This window comes from Lontra canadensis, unplaced genomic scaffold (genome assembly GCF_010015895.1).
Source record: "Lontra canadensis isolate GAN:19392208 unplaced genomic scaffold, GSC_riverotter_1.0 scaffold10, whole genome shotgun sequence".
Lineage (NCBI taxonomy): Eukaryota > Metazoa > Chordata > Mammalia > Carnivora > Mustelidae > Lontra > Lontra canadensis.
In genome coordinates, this window is record NW_022631004.1 from 9048350 (window position 1) to 9070986 (window position 22637).

The 22637-nt window shown below is 40.6% G+C and overlaps 1 protein-coding gene across 2 annotated transcripts in view; it reads right to left on the minus strand.

Annotated features, from left to right (window-relative positions):
• ARHGAP10 (Rho GTPase activating protein 10) overlaps nucleotides 1-22637 on the minus strand; it is a 317186-nt gene that overhangs the window by 218674 nt on the left and 75875 nt on the right. For both annotated transcript variants that reach the window (XM_032855552.1, XM_032855553.1), the window contains exons 2-3: nucleotides 15134-15229; nucleotides 14998-15059 (exon numbers count right to left, since the gene is read on the minus strand). In XM_032855552.1, the coding sequence (XP_032711443.1) occupies nucleotides 14998-15059; nucleotides 15134-15229 (158 nt within the window). The remainder of the gene's footprint in view (nucleotides 1-14997; nucleotides 15060-15133; nucleotides 15230-22637) is intronic.

Consider the following 22637-nt stretch of genomic DNA (forward strand, 5'->3'; position numbering starts at 1 on the left):
TCTGATTTGTTTAGAGAAGACAAAACCAGGTCTAGTGGGGAAACGCTATAGATCAGATTCTGGGATCTCTGTCAAGAGGAGCTCAGTAAGACCTGCACTGAGAGACAGCTGGCCTGGGAGACCTCTGGGGTCTTAACCAGCTGCAGGATTCTGTGGGAGTTCAGAGAAGCAGAAGCACAAGCTACATCTCAATGTTGAATGGCCAATCACAGAATCCATTAACACTTCACAATTCAAAGTAAAAGAACAGGATTATTTTATAACAGCCTGGGGAATTAAAAGTTTTCCAACTAGTCAAGTCTGAAATCCCTTTTATTAGGTACCTGGAGGTGAGAACTTAAATGTCTAAAAAGAAAAGGAAAGGTAGGGCAGTATCTCTGCCTGTCTCCATAGTTGAAGCAGTCACCAGGAAACCTGTTGACAAGGGAGAGCTGACAAGCACAAAATCAGACTCTGCTTTGGAAAGGAACTCTGCTGCTGCTTTGAGTTTCCCCATTTGAGATCGAAGGCTAAGTTCCAATTCTAAATCTAAAGAAAATGAGGCCTGGGCCTAGAAACCCATATTCAGTAAAAAGGCGAAACTACATTGTATGAGATCTTTAGTAACATTTTTTTCACGCCTCAGTCTCGATAAAACAGTGAATAAGTCCATGTAAGTACTAAACCATGCCTTTCTAATCACTCAGTACTAACAAGGATAGACTGAGTCTAATGAAACAGAAGGAATTATGTCTGTTCCCCATGGCCCTTGTTTTTTTAAGCCTGGATTCCAAGTGTTCTTGACCCCAGAGGAATGCATAATCTGAGAGCAAAGGAGAATTTCCACTATTTTCTCCCATGACCTTCCAGATACTTCCCATTTCAATAAAGGGAAAACTCTACTTTCCAACTCCCATATCAAGAATAGCAGCAAGAAACCGTGTATCAAAGATATGTTTCTTACTTTCTTCTTGAAACAGAACCTCAAGAAAGGGTGTCAAGGAACTATTATATATATCTGAATGTAAGAAACATTCTTCGCAAAATTGTCTGTCGGGGAAAAAAGGACTTAACCCTATAAAAGAATTCTTACAGTCTCCTTAAAGAGTGTGCTTTCCATTATTTTGATCAACAAAGAACTATTAGAGGAATCTTAGCCTTAACGCCCTCATCCCATCACCACACCTAGTTTCAGATCACAAAAGTGTCTGGGTCACAAAAAAAGAGGAAGCTAAGAAATTTAAGAGATGTAGTTATTCTGGAGAAAACCTCAAATTATAAGAGTTCTGTGCTTTTGTAAAGATCACTTTAAAAGAAATAAGAGTGATTAAGTCATGAAAATACATCTGTATTACAAAGTCTGTAAAGGAGACTATCCAAATGTGCTATAGATGAGCACCTGTAGCTTAAGATAAAATGTCCAATGAAAGTATCAGAAAGGGATTTTTTTAAAGGTGCCATATCTCAAAGAACTCAGACAAATGTGGCCATGAAATACTCTGGATAGGTATGCCGAGAAAAAATCCGAGTGTATCAGTGATAAAAATACTAACATAAAAGGGATCAAGACTTGGAATAACATTTTTATGAAGTGGGGAAAAAAATTCTAAAGTATACATCAATAATTTGATTTTAGGGACACCTGGGTGGCTCAGTCACCTTCTGCTCAGGTCATGATCCCAGGGTCCTGGGATAGAGCCCTGTGTCAGACTCCCTGCTTCTCCCTTTGCCCCTCCCCCTACTCATGTGTGCACATGTGCACACTTTCTGACAAATAAATAAATGTTTTTGAAAATTTGATTTTAAAATACTGCCACATATTTAATCAACTACATGAAAGTAGGCATATGATTATCTAGTAGACAAACATAGGCATATCTACAAGTGTGTCCATTCGAGCCATCCCAAAACATTTTTTGTTTAATCTTCTCACAGGAAAACGGTGTTGCCATACAATCAGGCATAAACATTATAGGTAGTGCATATCTGTCCTTTGGGATACACAACACTTAAAACACCTTCCTATGTTTGAGAATTCTACCAATTGAGGAACAGTCCACCTTCCACTATAAAAGCTGGAAATACAGACACTTGTTTTCCCAGCCAACTGGTAGTGAGGTCGTGGGACCTGGCCAGAGTTCCACTAATGAGATGCTCCCACCCCAGACTTGAATTCGGAAGCTAGAGCTTCAAGAAACTAGTGACCAGAGATTCTGGTGGGTGGCAGCGCCATCATTTCCAGAAGGAGCTGCTCCACAATCACCAGCAGGGGCAGCGGTGCTGTTGGGACATGCCATGTTGTGCACACCCTGCAGCAAATAGTACTGACTTTCTTCTCCAAACTGGGTTCTGCAAGTGCAACTCCGGCCATCATTCCTGGTTCCCAGAGCCAGATAAAGATCCTGCAAGCTACCAAATATGATTTTTTAAGATTTTATTTATTTATTCATGAGAGAGAGAGAGAAAGAGAAAGAGAGGCAGAGGAAGGCAGGCTCTCCAAGGAGCAGGGAGCCGGATACGGGGCTCAATCCCAGGACCATGAGATCATGACCTGAGCTGAAGACAGATGCTTAACTGACTGAGCCACCCAGGCGCACTACCAAATATTCTTTAAATTAATTCCCATTCTGTTCAGAAGACTTAGACCTTGCAACTGAAAATCTAGACTAACAGAGCATTAACATTTGTTTAAATTGCAGACCTTTCAACAATTGTCAAAATGCAGCACTATAACTTCAATTCTTAAATGAGTTTTTTAACCTGATTAAACCAGATCGTTTTTGATGAATTAGATTACTCCCCATCCACACTCATCCTTTGCAATCTCTCTTTTTCTCCATCTAGCCAGTCTCTCCCTGGACTGAGCCTTCCCCCATCAACCTAGACTTGGGTCCTAATAGGAAAATTAAAATGCACAATAAAGTCCTCCTATTTTTCTAGTAGCTAAAATAATAAGAGAAAGAAGGTAAAAGACTCTGATGCTAAGAAGAAATGAAAACATTTAATTGGTCGTGCTAAGAGAGCCTTGTCACAGTGACAAGAGGCCAATATTCTCTCATTTGGGCTTGGTCCTAACCACCAGTTCTGGTTTTAGACCAGAGAAAAAAGCAATTCTCTTTTGTTACCTGAATATTCTCAACTTTAAAAAAAGAATAACACTTGCTCTACCTACTTAACACAGTTAAGTGTTTAAAAAAAAGGGGGGGGGGAATGCCACACTAGAAGCAATTTTAACTTCCAAACAAATCCCTGGATGTTATTTTATTTATGAGCACAGCTCAAGCTAAGCTAATCCTTCTGGTGGAAAAAAATTAACATAAAAACAAAATTAAATTTTAGAGCAGTGGTAGCTCAAATTACCAGCTCAACTTGGTGAGAATCTTAACAAACCCACATACGAAGATCTAACTGGGACATAGGTACAGAGGTGCAATAAATTAATTCTATAGAGTTTAAACCTAAAATTAAGAACCAATTATTGGGAAATAGTTTCTTGAATGTCGGATTCTTTTAGGCCACAGCAGTCCCATTTAACAAGCTAGAAATTATAATTAATAAAATATACATTCTAATTTCACCAGATCAGTCACCACATCTTTGCTTTCCGAAGAATAAATTTTATTCTTTCCAAGAATAAAAAGTTGCTAGAGTTTTTGTCTGCTTTCAGTCCTGAACTCTAAACAGAGCCTAACAAAACCAGAGGATTTGAGCTGAGGTTCTGACAATTTCTTCTCTCTGGCTTAATTCCCTGAATATTTGGCCATAATCTTGCCCTCAAAAGAGTTAAGCCATTACATCACAAAAGTTTAAGCTTCCCTTAATGTCTCTTTTCTACAAACAAATATCTTCGTGTTTATTTGAAAGGAAAAATAAAAAGGAAGCCTTGCATCAATTTTGAAAGCCATTCATTAAAGGTTGCAATTTTACTCCAATTATTTAAATCAAATAGACTCTAACAATAAAGTTTTTTTATTATTCTTAAGAAAAACTGAGAATCTTCAAAGATTGGGTATATTATGAATAAATTAACCTAATAAGGACATTAAATAAGAGATTTAACCTTGATTTTCTTTCCCTCTGTGCATGAGGGACAATAAGGATGTAGCCTTTTTTTTTTTTTTAATAAATACCCAGCCAGAACAATCTGAGAAACAATAAAACCCCACAAAAGTGAGGGAAAGAGGAGACTGACAGAAAGCTGCAAAAGTATCACAAGAGAATTAAAAATTTTATTTTTTAGCTTTAAATAAGAGAACATTTCATTTTTTTCAAGACTTTATTTAGGGGTGCCTGGGTGGCTCAGTGGGTTAAAGCCTCTGTCTTCGGATCAGATCATGATCTTGGGGTCCTGGGATATGATATGATATGATATAATAAATAAATAAATAAATAAATAAATAAATGATTTTATTTATTTATTTGACAGAGAAAGAGTAAGAGAGAGAGCGCAAGCAGAGGGAGCAGAGTGGGAGAAGCTGACTCCCCACTGAGTAGGGAGCCTGATGCAGGCTTGATCCCAGGACCCCAGGATCATGACCTGAGCCGAAGGTGGACACTTAATGGACTGAGTCACCCAGGGGCCTCCAAAGAATATTTTAATTTCTGAAGTGAACAGTGTAAATCAGAGGCATAGCTCCTAATGGAACCTCATAAATCAGGCCATAAATGATTGAATGAAGGAAATATGAGAAAGACAGAGAGAAGGAGGGGAAAAGAACTGTTCAGAAAAGAACACCTAAACCTTTGGTCAATGGCAAAGAGACTCATCACCAGCCCTTCTGTGCCTGGGCTATGGGAGTGGCCAAGACAGAAAAGGATGGCGGGAGGCAGAAAGGCTCTCTCGTTCTCCACTAAGCAGTCAGCAGCTGAGGGCCTCATCTCCACAAGGACCTAACGTCTCACTGCATCCTCAGGTGCTAGGACACCACCCAGCTCCTAACAGGCATTCAAAAATATTTATTGTACAAATGAGGTAGGATTCGCCTACAAATTTAGATAACATGAAGAACAGAGTTTCTATAGAAATTCAATACTCCCTGCTGATGGTGACAATAGGAACCATGAATACCTGTGCTGAGGCTTCTCTACACATTATCTCCATTCAAAACCGTCCGTTTCTGTATTAAACCACATCCTCTAAGAAGCAGACAACACAACCAGATGAAAAATGCCAGAAATGTATTAGGGGAAACATCTGTGAGAGAACATGGGGAGGCTGGAAGAGCTGTCAGACAGTGATGCAGGTCTGACCCCAGGGGAAGGAGACAGGGAGGGAAGGAAGGTCAGATGATTGCGGGGACACATGTTAGACTGCAGGGCAGTTCTAGGGAAAGTTCAGCAAGGTCACTGGGGAGTCCTGAGCCAAGGCTTCCTGTCAGAGGAGTCCAGGGTCCCCAGGAATGAGCTGCTTTTGTACCCCTGCTGTCTCAGTCACCGGCTGGGGGCAGCATGTGGGAGGCATGGCCTTCATTCTAATGCAGTGATGGAACCATATAGCCCCTGGGCCCAATGGTCCCTTCGACTCCCTGCAGTGGTAGAACTGAGAGATGCCTGTCTGCCATTGCCCCTAAAGTCCATATTCTTTCCACTACACTATCATGGCCAGTGGTATACCCCTGGGCCTCTCGTAATCCCCATCACCAAGGAATTTCTGTATTTCATTCAATCCAACGTGACACTAATAACAAGACACTCCAGCAGCACCTGGGTGGCTCAGTCAGTTAAGCATCCAACTCTTGATTTTGGTTCAGGTCATGATCTCAAGGTTGTGAAATTGAGCCCCATGTCAGGCTCTGGGTTGGACGTGGAGCCTACTTACAGTTCTCTCCTTTACTCTCTACACTTCCCCCCACTCACAAGCACTTTCTCTCTCTCAAAAAATAAAATAATAATAATATTGACAGTATTTTTCATACACTATTTTGAAATACACTTTTCATATACTTTCTCCTTTTCATATACTATTATGGAAAAAATACTGCTAATGAAATCTTGACTAAAATTGAATACTCAGAACCTTGACATTTATTGAAAGAGCTCTTTGGTAGATTTATATCATGTGTCCCTTTCATGCATACATTAAAAAAAACAAAAATCAAAATTTATCTAAGATATCTCTAAAACTTCTTTAGATTCCAGCTCTTCTGAATCACTTTTCATCTCTGTCACCAGTAGCAAGTTTTGCCCACACATTTTTTCTCCTCTGTGCCATCAAGAATATTGGAGATACGTTACTTCTTTAAGGGCTGCTCCACTATGGTATGGGTCCCAGGATCTTCTACCGAGATGATAGCACCCACTCTTTAGGTATTTACTGATGCTGGCACTTCTTTGACCTAACTAAAAGTCCTCGAAAGGTTTTCAAACATCCACCAGAATTCATATTTCTTCCTTAAGTGGCCAAGTGCTTTGTTGATTGAAATGTTGGCAGAGGGGGTGGTTTACACATGTCCAAACAGGACAGGAGAAATAACAAATTTCATATTTCTTCAAGACTGCTGCCTTATCGGTGGCAGCTATAAGGATACATTTCCATTTCACCCATGTTTAAAGGTAGAGGAAAGGCTGGTAAATCTTACCAGGGGCTAAAGGCAAAGAACAATGCCCTTGGGCTACCAAGGGATAGGAGATTCTCTTTTTATCACTGTCACAAACTCGTTTTGTGAAGTGATGTGGATCAAATCACCCCATCTCACTGAGTTCCAGTTCCCCTTCTTTTTCTTTCGGTAAATAAAAGGTTAAAAGTTTCCCTAAGTGCTCTCTCAACTCTTTGTTTTAGGAGCCAAGGCCATACTTTTGAGTACTTCATAACTGGATCTGACAAAAATATGTCCCACGAAACTGTAGATTCAGCTGAACTTAATTCCCACTAATGGAACCACACTCCTCTCCATAAGACAATGAAATGAGTGGGCTGGTCACATTCTGGTGTCTGTTGTTGGTGTGTGTGTGAGGTTGGTGGGGGGAGGGGGGATGAAGGGGAGTCCGTGTGTCCTCTTCGCTCTTTCATGTCAGTACTAACTGGTTTATCAAAAGAGCTGATTCCTCAGAAGCAGAGAGCGAGCCCAAGGACATAAAATATAGGAAACATAAGTTTCAATAGGGAAGTAGAAGCTGATGATGACAAGGCTTCGAAACCACAGATGACTCTGAGTCACCAAGATAGGACACCGAGTCATGAGCAAGGCCTTCCACGGAAAGGGGTCCACCAAGGAGCCCAATCCTCTTAAAATATCCTCACTCACTTTAGAATTCTGATTTGAGTTAGTTCAGACTATAACCTCTATAAGATTCTAGGTTAGTCAAAATCCAACCGGCAAAAGCTATCTTCCTAGAAAACAGGTTTCACAATGGCATCTGCATCTGACTGAATTATAGTGATTTTCCGGGGGGGGGGGGGGGGGGTTTTATATGGAAAAAAAAAAAAAGATGTCAAATTGTAAGGGTCAGTTCCAAGGAGTGAAATTCTTCATAAAGTTAGGTCATTGACAACTTTTCAACGAAACTGAGAAAAGTTTTCACAAATAAGTTCAAGATGGATTATTCCCCATCTGAATATGCTTTCCATCAGAACTTCATGCAAAAAAAAAGTTACTTTAACTGTAAAAGAATTGATTAAAACAGATTTGATGTACCACATAAAATATAACATTTTTAATCAGATGAAACTAAAGGTACAATTTTTCCAATGGCATATGAAGCCTTGGGTACTTACCACATTACAAGAACTCATAAGTAATTTTAAACACAAATTAAGTAACACTGAAATTCCTAACAGCAGAAACCTGTTCTATGAAATTAAACTAGATAAAGTTCAAAATTCTTTGGAAACAACACACGAAAGCTTAGGGTTTTTTTGGTTTTGTTTTGTTTTTTGTTTTCTTAAAGATTTTATTTGTGTATTTGATAGAGAGAGAAGTCACAAGTAGGAAGAGGGGTAGGAGGAGTAGGAGGGGTAAGAGGAGGGGTAGGAGGAAGCAGGCTCCCCACCTTGCAGAGAGCCTGAAGCGGGGCTCAGTCCCAGGACCCTGAGACCATGACCTGAGCCAAAGGCAGAGGCTCAACCCACTTAGCCACCCAGGCACCCCAAGCTTAGGTTTCTAAAGTCTAGTTTAACCTCCTGGTAAAGAGAAAGTCATCAAAAAGCAATTTACAGCGTTTCCAACTTTCAGACTGCTCTAGCTCCAAGGTTAGGAATGCCAGGCGAGATTTCACTGGCACCCTGAGCCAGTGGTTCCAATTTAAGCATGCTTCACAATAACCTGGAGGGCTTTTTGAAACACACTCTGAGGGGCTGCACCCCAGAGTTCCTGATTCAGTAGGTCTAGGATGGGGCCCCGGAGTTAGCATGTCCAGCATGCCTTGTGAACCACTGCCCTAGAGTGTACTGATGAAAGGACAGCATGAAAATTGCTCCCCAAAAGTTGATTCTTACCAACATGTTATTTTAACAATATCGTGACACATTTTTGAAAAAAGAAAATAGGAAGTTTGGAGCAAAAATCTGTATCAAAAACCCTAAAAGATACAGAAATCATTTAAGCACATCACTCTGTGAGACACTTGAAACAATGAAAGAACGATGAGAAAGGAGTGAAACAAGTAGGCAAGTGCTGAGGAAACACGCCACTGTGTCTTGCCTGGAACCACCTACACGATTAACGAAAGCCTTCGGTACATTTCAGCCCAGAGCCTTCTTTAAGGGGACATAATCACCCAGAAAGTGTTCCCTACCCTACTTTTCACAAGAGTGAAATCTGTGGTGTAGAAAAACATGGGAGAGAGAAAAAAGAAAAGGAAGAGGAGGTCTCAAAAGCCTAAAGAGTACATAAAAGAACTGTTTAAAATAGATTTGATGTACTATAAAAATAAGATAAAACTAAAGACACAATCTTCCCAATGGCATGTAATGCCTGAGATACTTATCACATTTCAAGAACTCGTAAGTAATGCTCAAGACAGATTAAGTAACACCAAAATTCCTAACAGCAAACAGGGTCATCTTGCTCAAGGAGGAAAAGGGATGCAGCTGGTGCGTAAGACACTGTTGGCACTTCACCCTGCTTGGCAGCCCAGCAGGCGCCCAGCCCCCTCGGGACGAGAGGCAAGTGCCTTTTGTGCACCATCTGGCAAGCTCTCCCTTCTCTCTCCAGGCATCCCCTCTTCCCTGAAGATTTCCTCAACCCCTGGGCCTTTCACAACTGTCCTGATTTTCCTCAATCCTCAGAAACATGTTTAGGAAAAGGCCAGAAACAAAAAAGTTATGATCAAAGAACCCATGTAGAGAAGTAAATACAGCACGAAGGGCTTTTAGAAGAGCATCACACACCCTGTGGCACTATTTTCAAAGTCCTTAAATTCTTGGACAGTTGCCCACCTCAGATAAGGACGCCATGTCCCGCCATGCCAGAGAGAACATCTCCAGAATTCTGGCTGTGAAACACACAGTACTTTCCTTGGAGAACATGCACAGAAGTGAGCTCAGCAATTCTGGCCACAAATAGTACCAAGCTCCCCAAGTCAGGTTACTCACTTACACAGTCAAGGCTAGGAAAATTATCAGTAAAAACTACTCACTTGAAAACACTACCCTGAAAAACTCAATAGTGGCCTTTTAAGGGGCATGACATCCATTCACAGAAATTGGACTTACATGCAGGGGCTGGGGGGAAACACTCTGACTTCCAGACTGGCCTTCTTTCCAGTTCCCTCCCCAACAAAATTGGCTTTAATAGCCACAGAGCCAGACACTGGTGGGAAATATGCAAACAGATGCCTCCCTGTTTCCCAAATTCTATTGGTTTTCCTCACAGGGAAGAAACTAGTGCTTCACTTCTATCTTTTCTTACTTGGATAACTCCAATTCATCTGTCAACTCAGGTATGAAATGGTGTCCCCAACATGCCTTCCCCGAATTCCCCGATAACTTTGTTACCACATAGCATGCTTTGAGCAGTCTCTCCCAATGGACAGCTAACCACATGAAGGTAGGAACTATGCCCTTGTCTTTAAAGCACCTGGCACAGTGTTTGGCATGTAGTAGACACATGGTATTTGTTGAACTATTTATATCTAAGCCTATTGAGGGATAAAGATCAGTCTCATGTGCGGGGGCGGGGGAGGGTAAAACCAACAAAGAAGAACTTGTTTCTTATTGTTGAGCTTCTAGTCTGATGACTTTATTCCTAAAGCCAAGCATCCTATTTTAACATTTATTTAAGAAATGGAAAGCTTTATAAAGTTTTCTGACACTGGCCTTTGCCTTCTAAAACACTAGATTTAAAATATTTTTTCACATTTCAATGACTCGGTCTTAATTACGAATATCTAATTATTATGGTACAACATCATTTAATTTATGACTTCAGAAAATACTACCTGTTTTTGTTTTTGTTTTAAAGTAGGCTCCATGCTCAGCATGGAACCCAAGGTGGGGCCTGAACTCACAACCGGAGACCAAGACCCGAGCTGAGATCAAGAATCGGACACTTAGCCAACTAAATCACCCAGGTGCCCCTGATTGCTTTTAAAGATTAAGTGACCACTAAGATTTTGTTAAATCTTGGAACCAATTTTAGAATATTTCTACCTCTATTTTACAGCTGTCATTTTGCATTCCTTTTTAATATGTAGCTCTGTACTGCTGGTGTGAAATAACTTTAATATGTGTTTAATGTAGGTTTTTCATTATGTCACATAAAAGATGAAAATGAGGTAATGCAATGATAGTACTGATAACCATAGTACTCTTTATCCATTTTTTAAAGTAGCCTCCACACCCAGTATGGAACCCAATGTTGGGCTTGATCTCATGACCCTTAAGATCAAGACCCGAGCTGAGATCAAGGGTCAGATGCCTAACCAACTGAGCCACTCAGGCACCGCTATGTGTAGTAATTTTAAGTAAAACAAGAGTTTTTTAAAAGTTCTCACAATACACTGGCTCCCATTTAACTACTTAAAGACCTTCCTCATCTCTTTGTCACATGTTGGGGAGGTATGAACTTCTTAAACCATACGAAGGCCCTCCTCTGTTGTCTCTGCTCCACAAACTCCAGCTCAAACACAACTTCTTCTACAAAGTCCTTCCTAACAAGCACAGACTTAGCTTTTCTCCACTTCATGCAACCCCATGTATACCCGTGTTATCACACTTAGTAGAATAGAGGTTTTTTTTTAAGGTTTAAGAGGATAAATAAATACATAATTTTAAAAAAGATTTAAGAGAGAGAGAGAGCATGGGAGTGCAGAGCCTGATGCAGGGCTCAATCTCATGACCCTGAGATCAGGATCTGAGCAGAGTACTTTGGATGCTTAACTAACTGAACCACCCAGGTGCCCCTTAGTGGAATAGATTTTAATTCACTTTTATCAGCTATTCTCCAAAGCCACACTGAACACTTCCTGACAGAGGTATCTTATCTTATTCAAAGTTTAAGGCTAGTGTCTAATAAACCATCAAGTTTTCTTTACTAAGTGTTCAAAGCTATTTAAAACAAAACAAAGGTAGCCATGACTCTATGCAATTTTCTTGGTTAGAAAAAGTGACACCTGATGATCAAGATTAGACAGAAACACCGAAAGAACAGCAATATGGGTTAAATATCAAACTCTTGTTTTTATTATTTTGTTATTAACCCATAACTTAGGAAGTAGTACTATTTAAAGGTATTTTAAAGTGAATTTAAAAATATCAGGAATCCTTTTCAAAGGAAAAAAGGAGGAAGAAAAACTTACAGATTAAGAGAGACTTAGAAACTTATCAATCAAGGGGCACCTGGGTGGCTTAATCAGTTAAGCATCTGCCGTTGGCTCTGGTCATGATCTCAGAGTCCTGGGATCCAGACAGCGTTTGGCTCCCTGCTCAGTGGGGAGTCTGCTTCTTCCTCTCCCTCTGCCATTCCCCACTCCCCACTCGTTCTTTTCTGTCTCTCTCAAATTAATAAAATCTTTGAAAAATAAAGAAACTTACCAATCAAATGCAATGTGTTTGGAGGCAGATTCAAACAAACCAACTGCTAAAGGCGGATGTAAATGAGTATCAGAAAAATCTGAATACAACTTAAATTCTTTGTAATATTAAGAAATTAACTGCTTGTCTTTAAGTGTGTCAAGGATACGATGGAGCAAAAAGAATTACCTTTCAGAGCTCTGTAGTAGAGTATTTATGGATGAAACGACAGAATAATGGGATTTCTGTCAAACTCACTGGGACAGGGAGTAAGACATATAGGAGAAATAAGATTGGTTGTGTGGCAACCAATGGAAGCTGAATATTGAGCACACATAGTTTAATTATATTTTTCTCTCTACTTTCCATGCATGCTCAAAATTTTCCAAACTGAAAAGCTTAAGAAAAAAATAAATAAAAAGGTATTAGGTATCTTTTTAATTCTATGGTTGGTCATAGCTTCTCCCTCCCACCTCCACATCCCAAACTGCTTTCTGGCTTTGAAGACTTTCGGGCTATGCAGCAAGAGTTGCTGTTCGCCCAAATGGGTGGTAACACACTGTTTCATCCCTCCCTGAGGTTCATGACCTTGTGTAGACAACATCCTATTCCTACTTCTACCCTGTACTGGAAACCCAGCCCCACCATCCTCGCTCTATCTAAGAGAACCTATCAACCCCCATCATAGGTGAAGACTAAGTCAAGATGCCAGCTACGAATAGCTCTGAGAACCATGCTGTCTGATAGAGATCAGACAGCCTGGATCTAAGACCACGTTCATCTCAAGGAACATGAGACAAAAACAGAACATCAAGACAGGAAGCAGTCACACAGTATTTCAGTGGAGCTAAAATCCGGCACCAGTCTTCCCAGAACCCTCTTCCCTTTAATGCCAGGATGCCTCTTACAGTTCTCGGCAGTAGAGGCCTACCCTCACCACCGCAGATAAAATAGCACCCCGCCCCACTCTCTGACTCTGACTACTAACCCTACATTATTTCGTTCTGTAGGACTTACCACTGCCTGACCTATATTATATGCTTATTTATCACCTCCCCTTCCCAGGATGAAACTCCCATGAGGGACCTTGCTCAGTTTGCCTCTGTGTGCTCAGATTCTAAATAGTAACTGGAACACAAAAGCAGATCAAATGTGCATGTGCAGAATGCTGAGGATCCCAGAAGAACAATTAAGTATCAAGAAGGGCTGAAAACAAAAAAGCTGATACCTATGCACATAAACTAAGAACACACCCACTCTGTGTTGTAGACAGGTAATGTCACAGCACAATTTTTATTCACTATCACATTTAGACTTTCCTAAACTGCTAAAAATCAATGACTCAGGATCACACAAATAATCACTCAATAGGTCAGTTTGTGCCCGAAAAACCTAACGGGACCACAGTACCTTCGCCTGCCCTCTACAATATTTACCATACATGGACATTATGTCAGGAAGTAAGGTACAGTGCAAATTATACTGGGGCTTTTAGAGGCCATATGTCCCTGTCACTTTTGTTTTTTTTTAAAGATTTTATTTATTTGACAGACCGAGATCACAAGTAGGCAGAAAGGGAGGGGAAAGCAGGCTCCCTGCTGAGCTGAGAGCCCGATGCCAGGCTCAATCCCAGGACCCTGAGATCATGACCTGAGCTGAAGGCAGAGTCCTAACCCACTGAACCACCCAGGCTTCCCTCCCCATCACTTTTAAATAAAAAACCAATACTCTCCCACTACTTCTTCCTCTCCTGCCACTCAACCAGACAGAAATACCACCAGCACCACCCCCGGCAAGATTAATTACCGTAACAACTAGGAAGCTGGCCAAAATGGCGGGTGGTTCAGAGTGCCTGTCTACTCCTCAGCTGCCCTGTGATCTCGGGCAAGGCACGACCCTTCATTTTCCTCAATGGCAAAACAGGGGCAATAACAGAATCTATATCCAGGGTTTACTCGAGGATTAGATGAAATACTAAGTTCACAGCTTAAACCAGTACCAGTCAGAGTGAAGGCTATCTTGGCTATCACAATCAGTATTATTATTACAACCACATCTGAACCTACTCATACACTTGAACATAATTCTAGCTAGTACTCATTCATTCTCAAGGACATAGAAAAAATAGTCGTCACTTTTTAAAGTCTAAACACCAGTGAGAATAGATAGTATATAATAATCTGGGGGCTGTTCGACTATGAATCTTTATTGAATAACAGATATTAGGAGGGATGCTTTTAAGAATGGTGAGAAAATATGATTCAATACCCTCCAAATCCATTGCTGAGGGTTTGTTAAATGAAATCACCCCCTCAGTGCACTCAGCATAGCACCAGGCATGTGGAGAGCAGCTAGTATGATGAACTACCATGATCACAAATCTCAAGGCAAAGTGGGATTCTGAAGACTACCAGGCCCAAATTCTCCTCCATCATACAACATAAAATCTGCCAAAGTACGAGTCAGGCTCCAACATTGCTCTGCTGTTCCTCTGCCTCTACATAAGCTTTTCTGCCTTCATCTTCTGGGTACATGAATGTTCTGCCTGAGACTCAATTTCAACAAAAGGGCTCCACTGCTAACAAAAATCTAGAAAGCACTGCTATAGTCCAAACCACTATTTCATGGATAAAGAAACGGCCTTGTTCCAGAAGTCCAGCAACTTGTCCAAGATCTTACTGCAGTCAGCACCACTGTGAAACTAGAAATCTAGGCTCCTGAAGTGTCATCCAGGGCTCTTTCCACTATTAAGTGTTACTTCATCTGGAGATAAATGCATCAAAACTTCTACGAGAGGGACGCCTGGGTGGCTCAGCTGGTTAAACATCTGACTTCTGATTTTAGCTCAGGTCATGATCTCAGGGTCTTGGTACAGAGCCCCAAACTGTCATAGTCAGGCTCCACACTCTGCAGGGAGTCTGTTTCCCCCTCTGTTCCTCCCCCTGCTCACTCTCTCAAATAAATAAATAAAATCTTTAAAAAAAAAAAAAATTCTACCAGAACCAGCTTCTAAACCCAGATTTTCCCTGCTTGAAGTTGAATTTACTAATTTATATCCCACAACTCACCATAATTTCTCTCTGCTCTTCCAGATTCTTCAAAAAATTAGAAAATTCACGTAAAGAAGCATCTACAAAAAGAAAGTTATGATTATTTGGTGGCCAAAGCAAAGGAAGGCAAACCACAAACCTCACCTTTACATACCTATGCAGCGTTCATCATCTGTCTCTGCATCACCAATAAACTCAAATTTAAAGTCTCTGAGTGAATGTGCAAACTTCCGCTGGGCTGCTGAAAGACCTAGAAAGAAAAAGTTTATGGTAACCTGAGCTTTGTTTTAAGTCCAGATTTAGAAGAAATGTATTCCTCCTAAGATCACCAGAGCTGTAGAGCTCTCCACCCAATCTATGAGGAGGCACAACCTAACTCCTTTGCCAAGGGGCCCATTGCCCTCAATCTGGCACGCTCTGGGATGCTTCTGTCTTTGCTTCTAGACTCTGGCACAGAACAGGTGCTGAAGAAATGTTTACTCCCTCCCCCACCCTCTTCCTCCTCAGAGATGTGACTGCTCCACATTGTTCCCATTTCCCAAAGCTCTTTCCCTATCGCTGCGCACTCAGGTCACAACTTGCCCAATTCAAAAGTTCACGCTATGATTAGGAACACACACACCTGACGGTTTCTCCCAGGGCTGTATGAGAACTGGCCCGATGCCCAGGTTTCAAATCTAAAAGTATCAAAGCTCAAAGTCAGCCAGTCAGATGCCCTTAACTGACTGGCAAACTCCAGCCAGAGAAACCCAGGAGGATCAAAGAGTTTTCACAGAAAACAGCAGCATGGAGGTAACTAAAGGCCAAGCTTAAATGGTAGGAAGAATTTATTCTGCGAAAGACCTGTAGGCTCTCACTTTTTTTTTTAACTGCAGATTAATAAAAAGTAGTATAAAATGACACTGCAGTTTCATTTACCATAGCCAAGACACAGAAGCAGCCTTAATGTCCATCGATAGATGAGTGGATAAAGGTGTGGTTTATATATACAATGGAATGTTACTTAGCCATAAAAAGGAATGAAATCTTGCCATTTGCGACAACATAGAGGGAACTAGAGGGCATTACGTTAAGTGAGATAAGTCCGAGAAAGACAAATATCACACTATTTCATTTATATGTGGAATAAAAATACAAATCAAACAAAACGCAAAACAGAAAAAGACTCTGATACAGAGAACAAACTAACGGTCACTTGAAGGGAGGCCATTGGGGAGGATGGATGAAATAGGGAAGGGAACTAAGAGGTGCAATCTTCCAATTATAAAATAAATAACACCCAGGGGTGTAAAGTATACCATAAGGAATATAGTTAATAATACTGTAATGACTTTGCATGGTGACAGATGGTAACTAGGCTTATTGTGGCAATCACATCCTAATATATATAAATACTGAATCACTATATTGATACTAACACAACTATTCCTCAATAAAAAATTAATAGGAAGTATATACAAAGAAAAAAAAACCTTAAAATGGAAAACTCTACTTCTAAAATAGGGTAACATTTATTTTATGGGCCATAGATCATGTTAGGTAATTTTATCTCATTCAATACTCATATACAAAATAAAGATTATCTTCATTTTACAATGGGGTGCAAAAGCTCAGAGATGTTCAATAATTTACACAAAGTTACACAGTTACTACAATAGCAAAGGCTTGATTCTATTCAGGTGCTATTTGCACAAAGCCATACCCTGCCCAGGATACAATCCTGCCACTGGTCTAAAGCACTTTCTAAGAAGCTGCTCAGTGACTCCTGTACTCCTTACACTTCCTGTCTCAATACTATGAATATCCACATTGTGTTGAAGTTTCATGTCAAGAAAATTGAAAAGTTGAAAAAAATAAAATGCAATCCATAACTGCTGGTCAGAGTACTCATGCAAATAATAAATATTGACAAGAAAGGGAAGCTAAGAATGTAAAACACTGAGGACTATTTTTAATGAGATAGTAGAAGCAATTTTCTTTTTTATTTTAGTCATTGACTAAACAAGGAACGAAAGCAAAAGATTCTTATTTTTACATTAGAAAATGCTATCTGGGGGCGCCTGGGTGGCTCAGTGGGTTAAGCCTCTGCCTTCGGCTCAGGTCATGATCTCAGAGTCACAGGATCTAGCCCCGCATCAGGCTCCCTGCTCGGCAGGGAGCTTCCTTCCCCTCCTCTCTCTCTGCCTGCCTCTCTGCCTACTTGTGATCTCTGTCAAATAAATAAATAAAATCTTTAAAAAAAAAAAAAAAGAAAAGAAAAGAAAATGCTATCTGATTTTTTTATCTTTTACCAACTCTTTACATCCAGTCATTAAGTACAAAGGCTCCCCCAGTGACCCCAGTGACCCCCAGCAGTTTCTCTCACTTCTCCAACTTTCTAGTCATGCTCATCAGCTCTTTCAGCTACTGTCATGGCTTGGTTTTGTTTCTTAATGTTTTTCTTAAAGAACTGTATTTTTTTTAAAGATTGTATTCATTTATTTGTCAGAGAGAGAGCACAGGCAGGGGGAGCAGCAGGCAGAACAGGCAGAGGGAGAAGCAAGCTCCCTGCTACACAAGGAGCGCAACATGGGACTCGATCTCAGGACTGTGGGATCATGACCCAAGCCCAAGGCAGATGCTCAATTGACTGAACCACCGGGTGTTCCAGAAGACTATATTTTTTACAATTTTAAATTCCTAGCAAAATTGGGCAGAAGGCACAAAGACGCCCTGCCCACACACACATGCATCACCTCCCTTATTATCAACATCCCCTCACTATCATGCTTTTTGAAACTTCTTTCTCCTTCTACCTAGTTCATGTTTTGCTTGCTCTGCTCAAATCCTTTCTCTCATTAAAATAAAGAAGACACTGGAAGAAATAAATGTGAAAGGCTAAATCACAACACTTTAAGAGGATAATACAGGATTGTAATTTCTTACCCTTGGCATATGGGGAAAAAGCACACACCGTAAGGTAAACTGTGATGGACTACAAGCATGGAGACAATTCTCCACCCCTCCTCTTTTTGATGTCGCTCTGCCACCCCTCCAGCAATTGGGGGAGTCTCTCTTCTCACCCCTCGAATCTAGGCTGGTCTTAATGGCCCACAGGATGTAGTGAAAGTGACATTGTGCTAATTTAGAGCCTCCACCTCAGGAAACTTTGTACACCTCTGCTCAACTCTCTTGGAACCCTCTGCCTTTCATGTCAACAAGCCCAAGCTAGCCCACTGGTTCATCAGACCTCTGGCCCAGTCCCCCACTTACTGTCCCAGTGTTCAGACGGCCAGCCCACAGAAGCAGAGCTTTCCTGCCCTCTATGCAGGAACTCATCCAGACAAGCCGAGTCCAGACTGAAATAAATAAATGGCTGCTCTTTAAGCCACTAGGTTTGGGAATGATTTGTTACAAAGCCATAGATAAAACATAGAAAGATAAATGGAATTTGTGTTAAACTTTAAAAATGTTTAAGACATTAAAAGAGTGAAGATAAGCACATACCCAGGAGGCATAAATAACAGCTATAAATCAATGAGGCAGAAATTCCAATAAAAAGTTGAACAAAACACTTGAATAGGCCCTTCACAAAAGGAACTTAAAGGAATCTAAATGGCCTATAACCACATGAAAAGGTGCTCAAATTCTTTAGCGGTAGTAAGTGAAAATGAAAATTTCAATACCTCAATAACACTCACCAGACTGGCAAAAATTAGTCTGGCAAGCCCAGGTGTTAGTGTAATCCTTTATGTGGGGAAAATAGAAATCCTTACATATTGCTAGTTAACAGTAAAAACTGGGGGGCACCTGGGTGGCTCAGTCGTTAAGCATCTGCCTTCGGCTCAGTTCATGTTCCCAGGGTCCTGGAATCAAGCCCCAATCTCCCTGCTCAGCAGGAAGCCTGCTTCTCCCTCTCCCAACCTCTCTGCTTGTGTTCCTGCTCTTGCTGTCACTCTTTCTCTTTATGTCACATAAATAAAATCTTAAAAAAAGAGAAAGAATAAAAATTGGAATACTTACTATTTAAGTACTTTGACATTTTCTAGCAAATCTGATGATATCCTACAACCCAGAAATTATCCTTCTAAGTAATTTCCAAGATAAATTCTTAACACATGGGCACTTGCAGACATATACTAGAAAATCTGTAACAGAACAATCACAATAATAGCCAAACACTGGAAAAAACAAATACCAATCAACCATAGAACTGAAAATTATATTACACCCATACACTATAGGGTAAAATTAACTATAAATTTACATGTCAACAGAGATGACTCTCAAAACTTGAACAGAAAGAAGTCACACACAAAAAAATACACACAGTATGGCTCTTTCATATAAAGTTCAAAACAAGCTACACTATATTTTGAATTTCATACATAGGTCACGAAATTATAGAAAATCAAATGAATCATTACCTCAAAAGTCATACAATACTTAACCACTGGGGACCAAGGACAGCAAGACACACAGAAAATGACAAAGGAATTAAAGGTATTTTACTTCATAACCTAGTGGTGAGTCTGTAGATATTTGCTTTATGGTTCTTGTTTACAATGTAGTTTGTTTTATATAACTCTGTATTTTTGCCATAATCTCATAACTAAAAATAAAATTTTTTAAACCATAGAACCTAGCTATTTAGACCATTCCAAAGTAACTTAGTTTCTACTATAATCCAAACAAACATCTAATTATTCTGACACCCTTAAGCTGCTCCCTCCACCTGTAACACTCCTTCTCCACCCCCACGGGGCTGCCTCCTTCATAACCCTGAGGGCTCAGCCCATTCAGTCCTCCTCCCTACCATCCTTCCCCCCAGGCCTAAAATCCCTCTCTATCCTATTGGCAGCTTTATTTTTCTTCATCGTACTGACTACCGGAAACTACCTTATTTAGTCACAACTTACTCAGCATCATCTGTTTACCTACCCTACAGTATCCTGACAAGTCCCTGAGGCAACAGCCAACAGTCTTGTGCTTCCTTATACCCCTGAAACAGGGACTGCAACAGGATTTTCCTTCTGCATTTCATGCATTTATGTCCAGATATTACTGGTGTGTGTTTATCATTTTGAATCACTTTATGTTATTCCATTTTGTTAATGTATATTTACTTATAAACACATTTTATATATAATATTCATCTAAGATATAAACACTGGCATAAATTATCCTTTTCCCCTCTGAAGCTGTTTCCTGCAGTATTTTATCCAAATCGCCAGGTGAGGTATACTTTAAAGACCATGTTTCGGGTGCCTGGGTGGCTCAGTGGATTAAGCATCTGCCTTCAGCTCAGGTCATGATCCTAGAGTCCTGCGCAGGCACCCTGCTGGGTGGGGAGTCTGCTTCTCTTTCTCCCTTTGCCTGCCACTCCCCCTGCTTGTACTCTCTCTGTCAAATAAAATCTTTAAAAAATAAAACAACTTTTGTAGCAACATGGACGGGACTGGAAGAGATTATGCTGAGTGAAATAAGTCAAGCAGAGAGAGTCAATTATCATATGGTTTCACTTATTTGTGGAGCATAACAAATAGCATGGAGGACAAGGGGAGTTAGAGAGGAGAAGGGAGTTGGGGGAAATTGGAAGGGGAGGTGAACCATGAGAGACTATGGACTCTGAAAAACAATCTGAGGGTTTTGAAGGGGGGGGGGGAAGTTGGGGGAACCAGGTGGTGGGTATTAGAGAGGGCACGGATTGCATGGAGCACTGGGTGTGATGCAAAAACAATGAATACTGTTGTGCTGAAAATAAAATAAAATAAAAAAATAAAATAAAATAAAATAAAATAAAACAAACACCATGTTTCCTATGGCCAGGGCAGGATGCTCTTTAGAAAGTTAAAACTTAAAGGCACTAGTTTTTTAAGCATTTCATAGTACCTAATTTCATTTTAGTTTAAAATGTTTGCAATAGCAGATTAAATTTGGGTTCATTTGCACAGCTAACATATTTCTTCCTATGTAAATAGCACACTTTTCTCTCTTATTAAGTCCTAAGTATTACAGTCACAGTAATACTTTATTTTAAAATAAATGGTTCTTCTTTTCTGTTGACTTCCTTCTGGTTTATTGGAGTTCATTATGCAAAATTTTTATTGTTTAAAAATCTGACCATACCAAACTCCATTCCTTTTAAGAATCACAAATTTAATCACATTTCCATCACGTAGTACTTTTCATTTTCTTCTCCGATGTAGTTTATACTTCCACAGCTATCTTCTGCCTCTCAAATGTAATACAAACATCGTAAGACGGTTCACCATATTTATTTAGTACAGTCCATCAAACAAGCACAAAGATGCTCTGTGCAAAGGATAATGTTTCGTCTTTCCAGTATCACTGCACATGAATCTCAACCAGTCTTTAGTTCTCAAGTTACAAAAGCTGGCCACATTCCTCCACTGGGGCGAAGATGGCGGGCGAGGGGCCCCTGGATGGGAATACCATGACGGACTACCTGCTCTGTGCTAACGGACTTACAGATACTACTTCACTTACTCCTTAATCAGCCGGGAGGGTAGGAGTTGGTGTCACCTTCTTTCACAAATGGGTTAAGTTCAGAGATAGATCAGTGACTTGATCAAGGGCACAGACCTCTTCAGATGGCTAGTAATAAGTTCTGGAGGCAAAGGATCAACTCCAGTCCCTCAAGCTTCTACCAATGTCCTTTCCACCACATCATTCCAATTTTCAGAAGATAGAGCGTTATTCCTTTGCCCGGATCTCACCCAGTTATCGGAACGGTGTTAATAAAGATTTGTAATTAACGGGAAAATTCGCATACATGGGGCTCCATGCCCCGGTCCTCTCCAGCCTACTAATTCCTGAGCACTAAGAATGAAGTACCTTGAACGTACACACAAACAAGCACAGCAAATGTAAAGAATTCATGCGATCTGTGCTCTTTCAAATGAACCTGCCCCTTCAGAATCCCCCAGACTAGAACTTGTATGTCTTCAATCCCCAGACGAACGGAAGAAAGCACGGGCAACAGAACCCTTCCCAGGGTTAAGAGCTGTGTGGGAGATGAGGAGTTCTTTTGGAGACCTTGTGGGTTTGAGATGTAGGGCACCACATGGACAGATATGACCACAGTTTCAATCCAGGTTCAAACAGCCTCCAGACTGTTGCTGGCCCAAATTGCCACAGCTCACCCTTGCTGATTTTAGAGGTGAGAACTTTTTTTTTTTTTTTTTTTTTTTTTTTTTTTTTCGGAATACCCACCCATTAACAGTTTTCAGTTAGGACTGTGAACTCTGAGACACATACAGACAGTTAGAAGAGGTGAATGGGAAGCCTCTCTGTTCAGGTTGCTCTAGCGTTCCTACACTTCGAGGCTGCCTTCTGCACAAGGTACAACCGGGGAAATGGCGGGCCCCACTCTGGTGATAAAGCCTGCGACTAACGTCTCCAGCAACCTCCCATACCATCGAGCAAAGCACGAACAGGGCCACTTGAGGAGATGTGGCAGTTTCTATCCTTCTGGGCTTAAGAAGATGAAACAGCAAATAAATATATCTTTCTTACTCATTAAGTCTGAGATTCAAGACTGCACACACCGTAGTGGGTTCTAAATTAGCCTTTTTTTTTTTTTTTCAACGAGGCAAACTGCACCTAGATGTTCACATTCCTCTGCATGTAGAGACCCAAGTAACTGGTTATCAAAT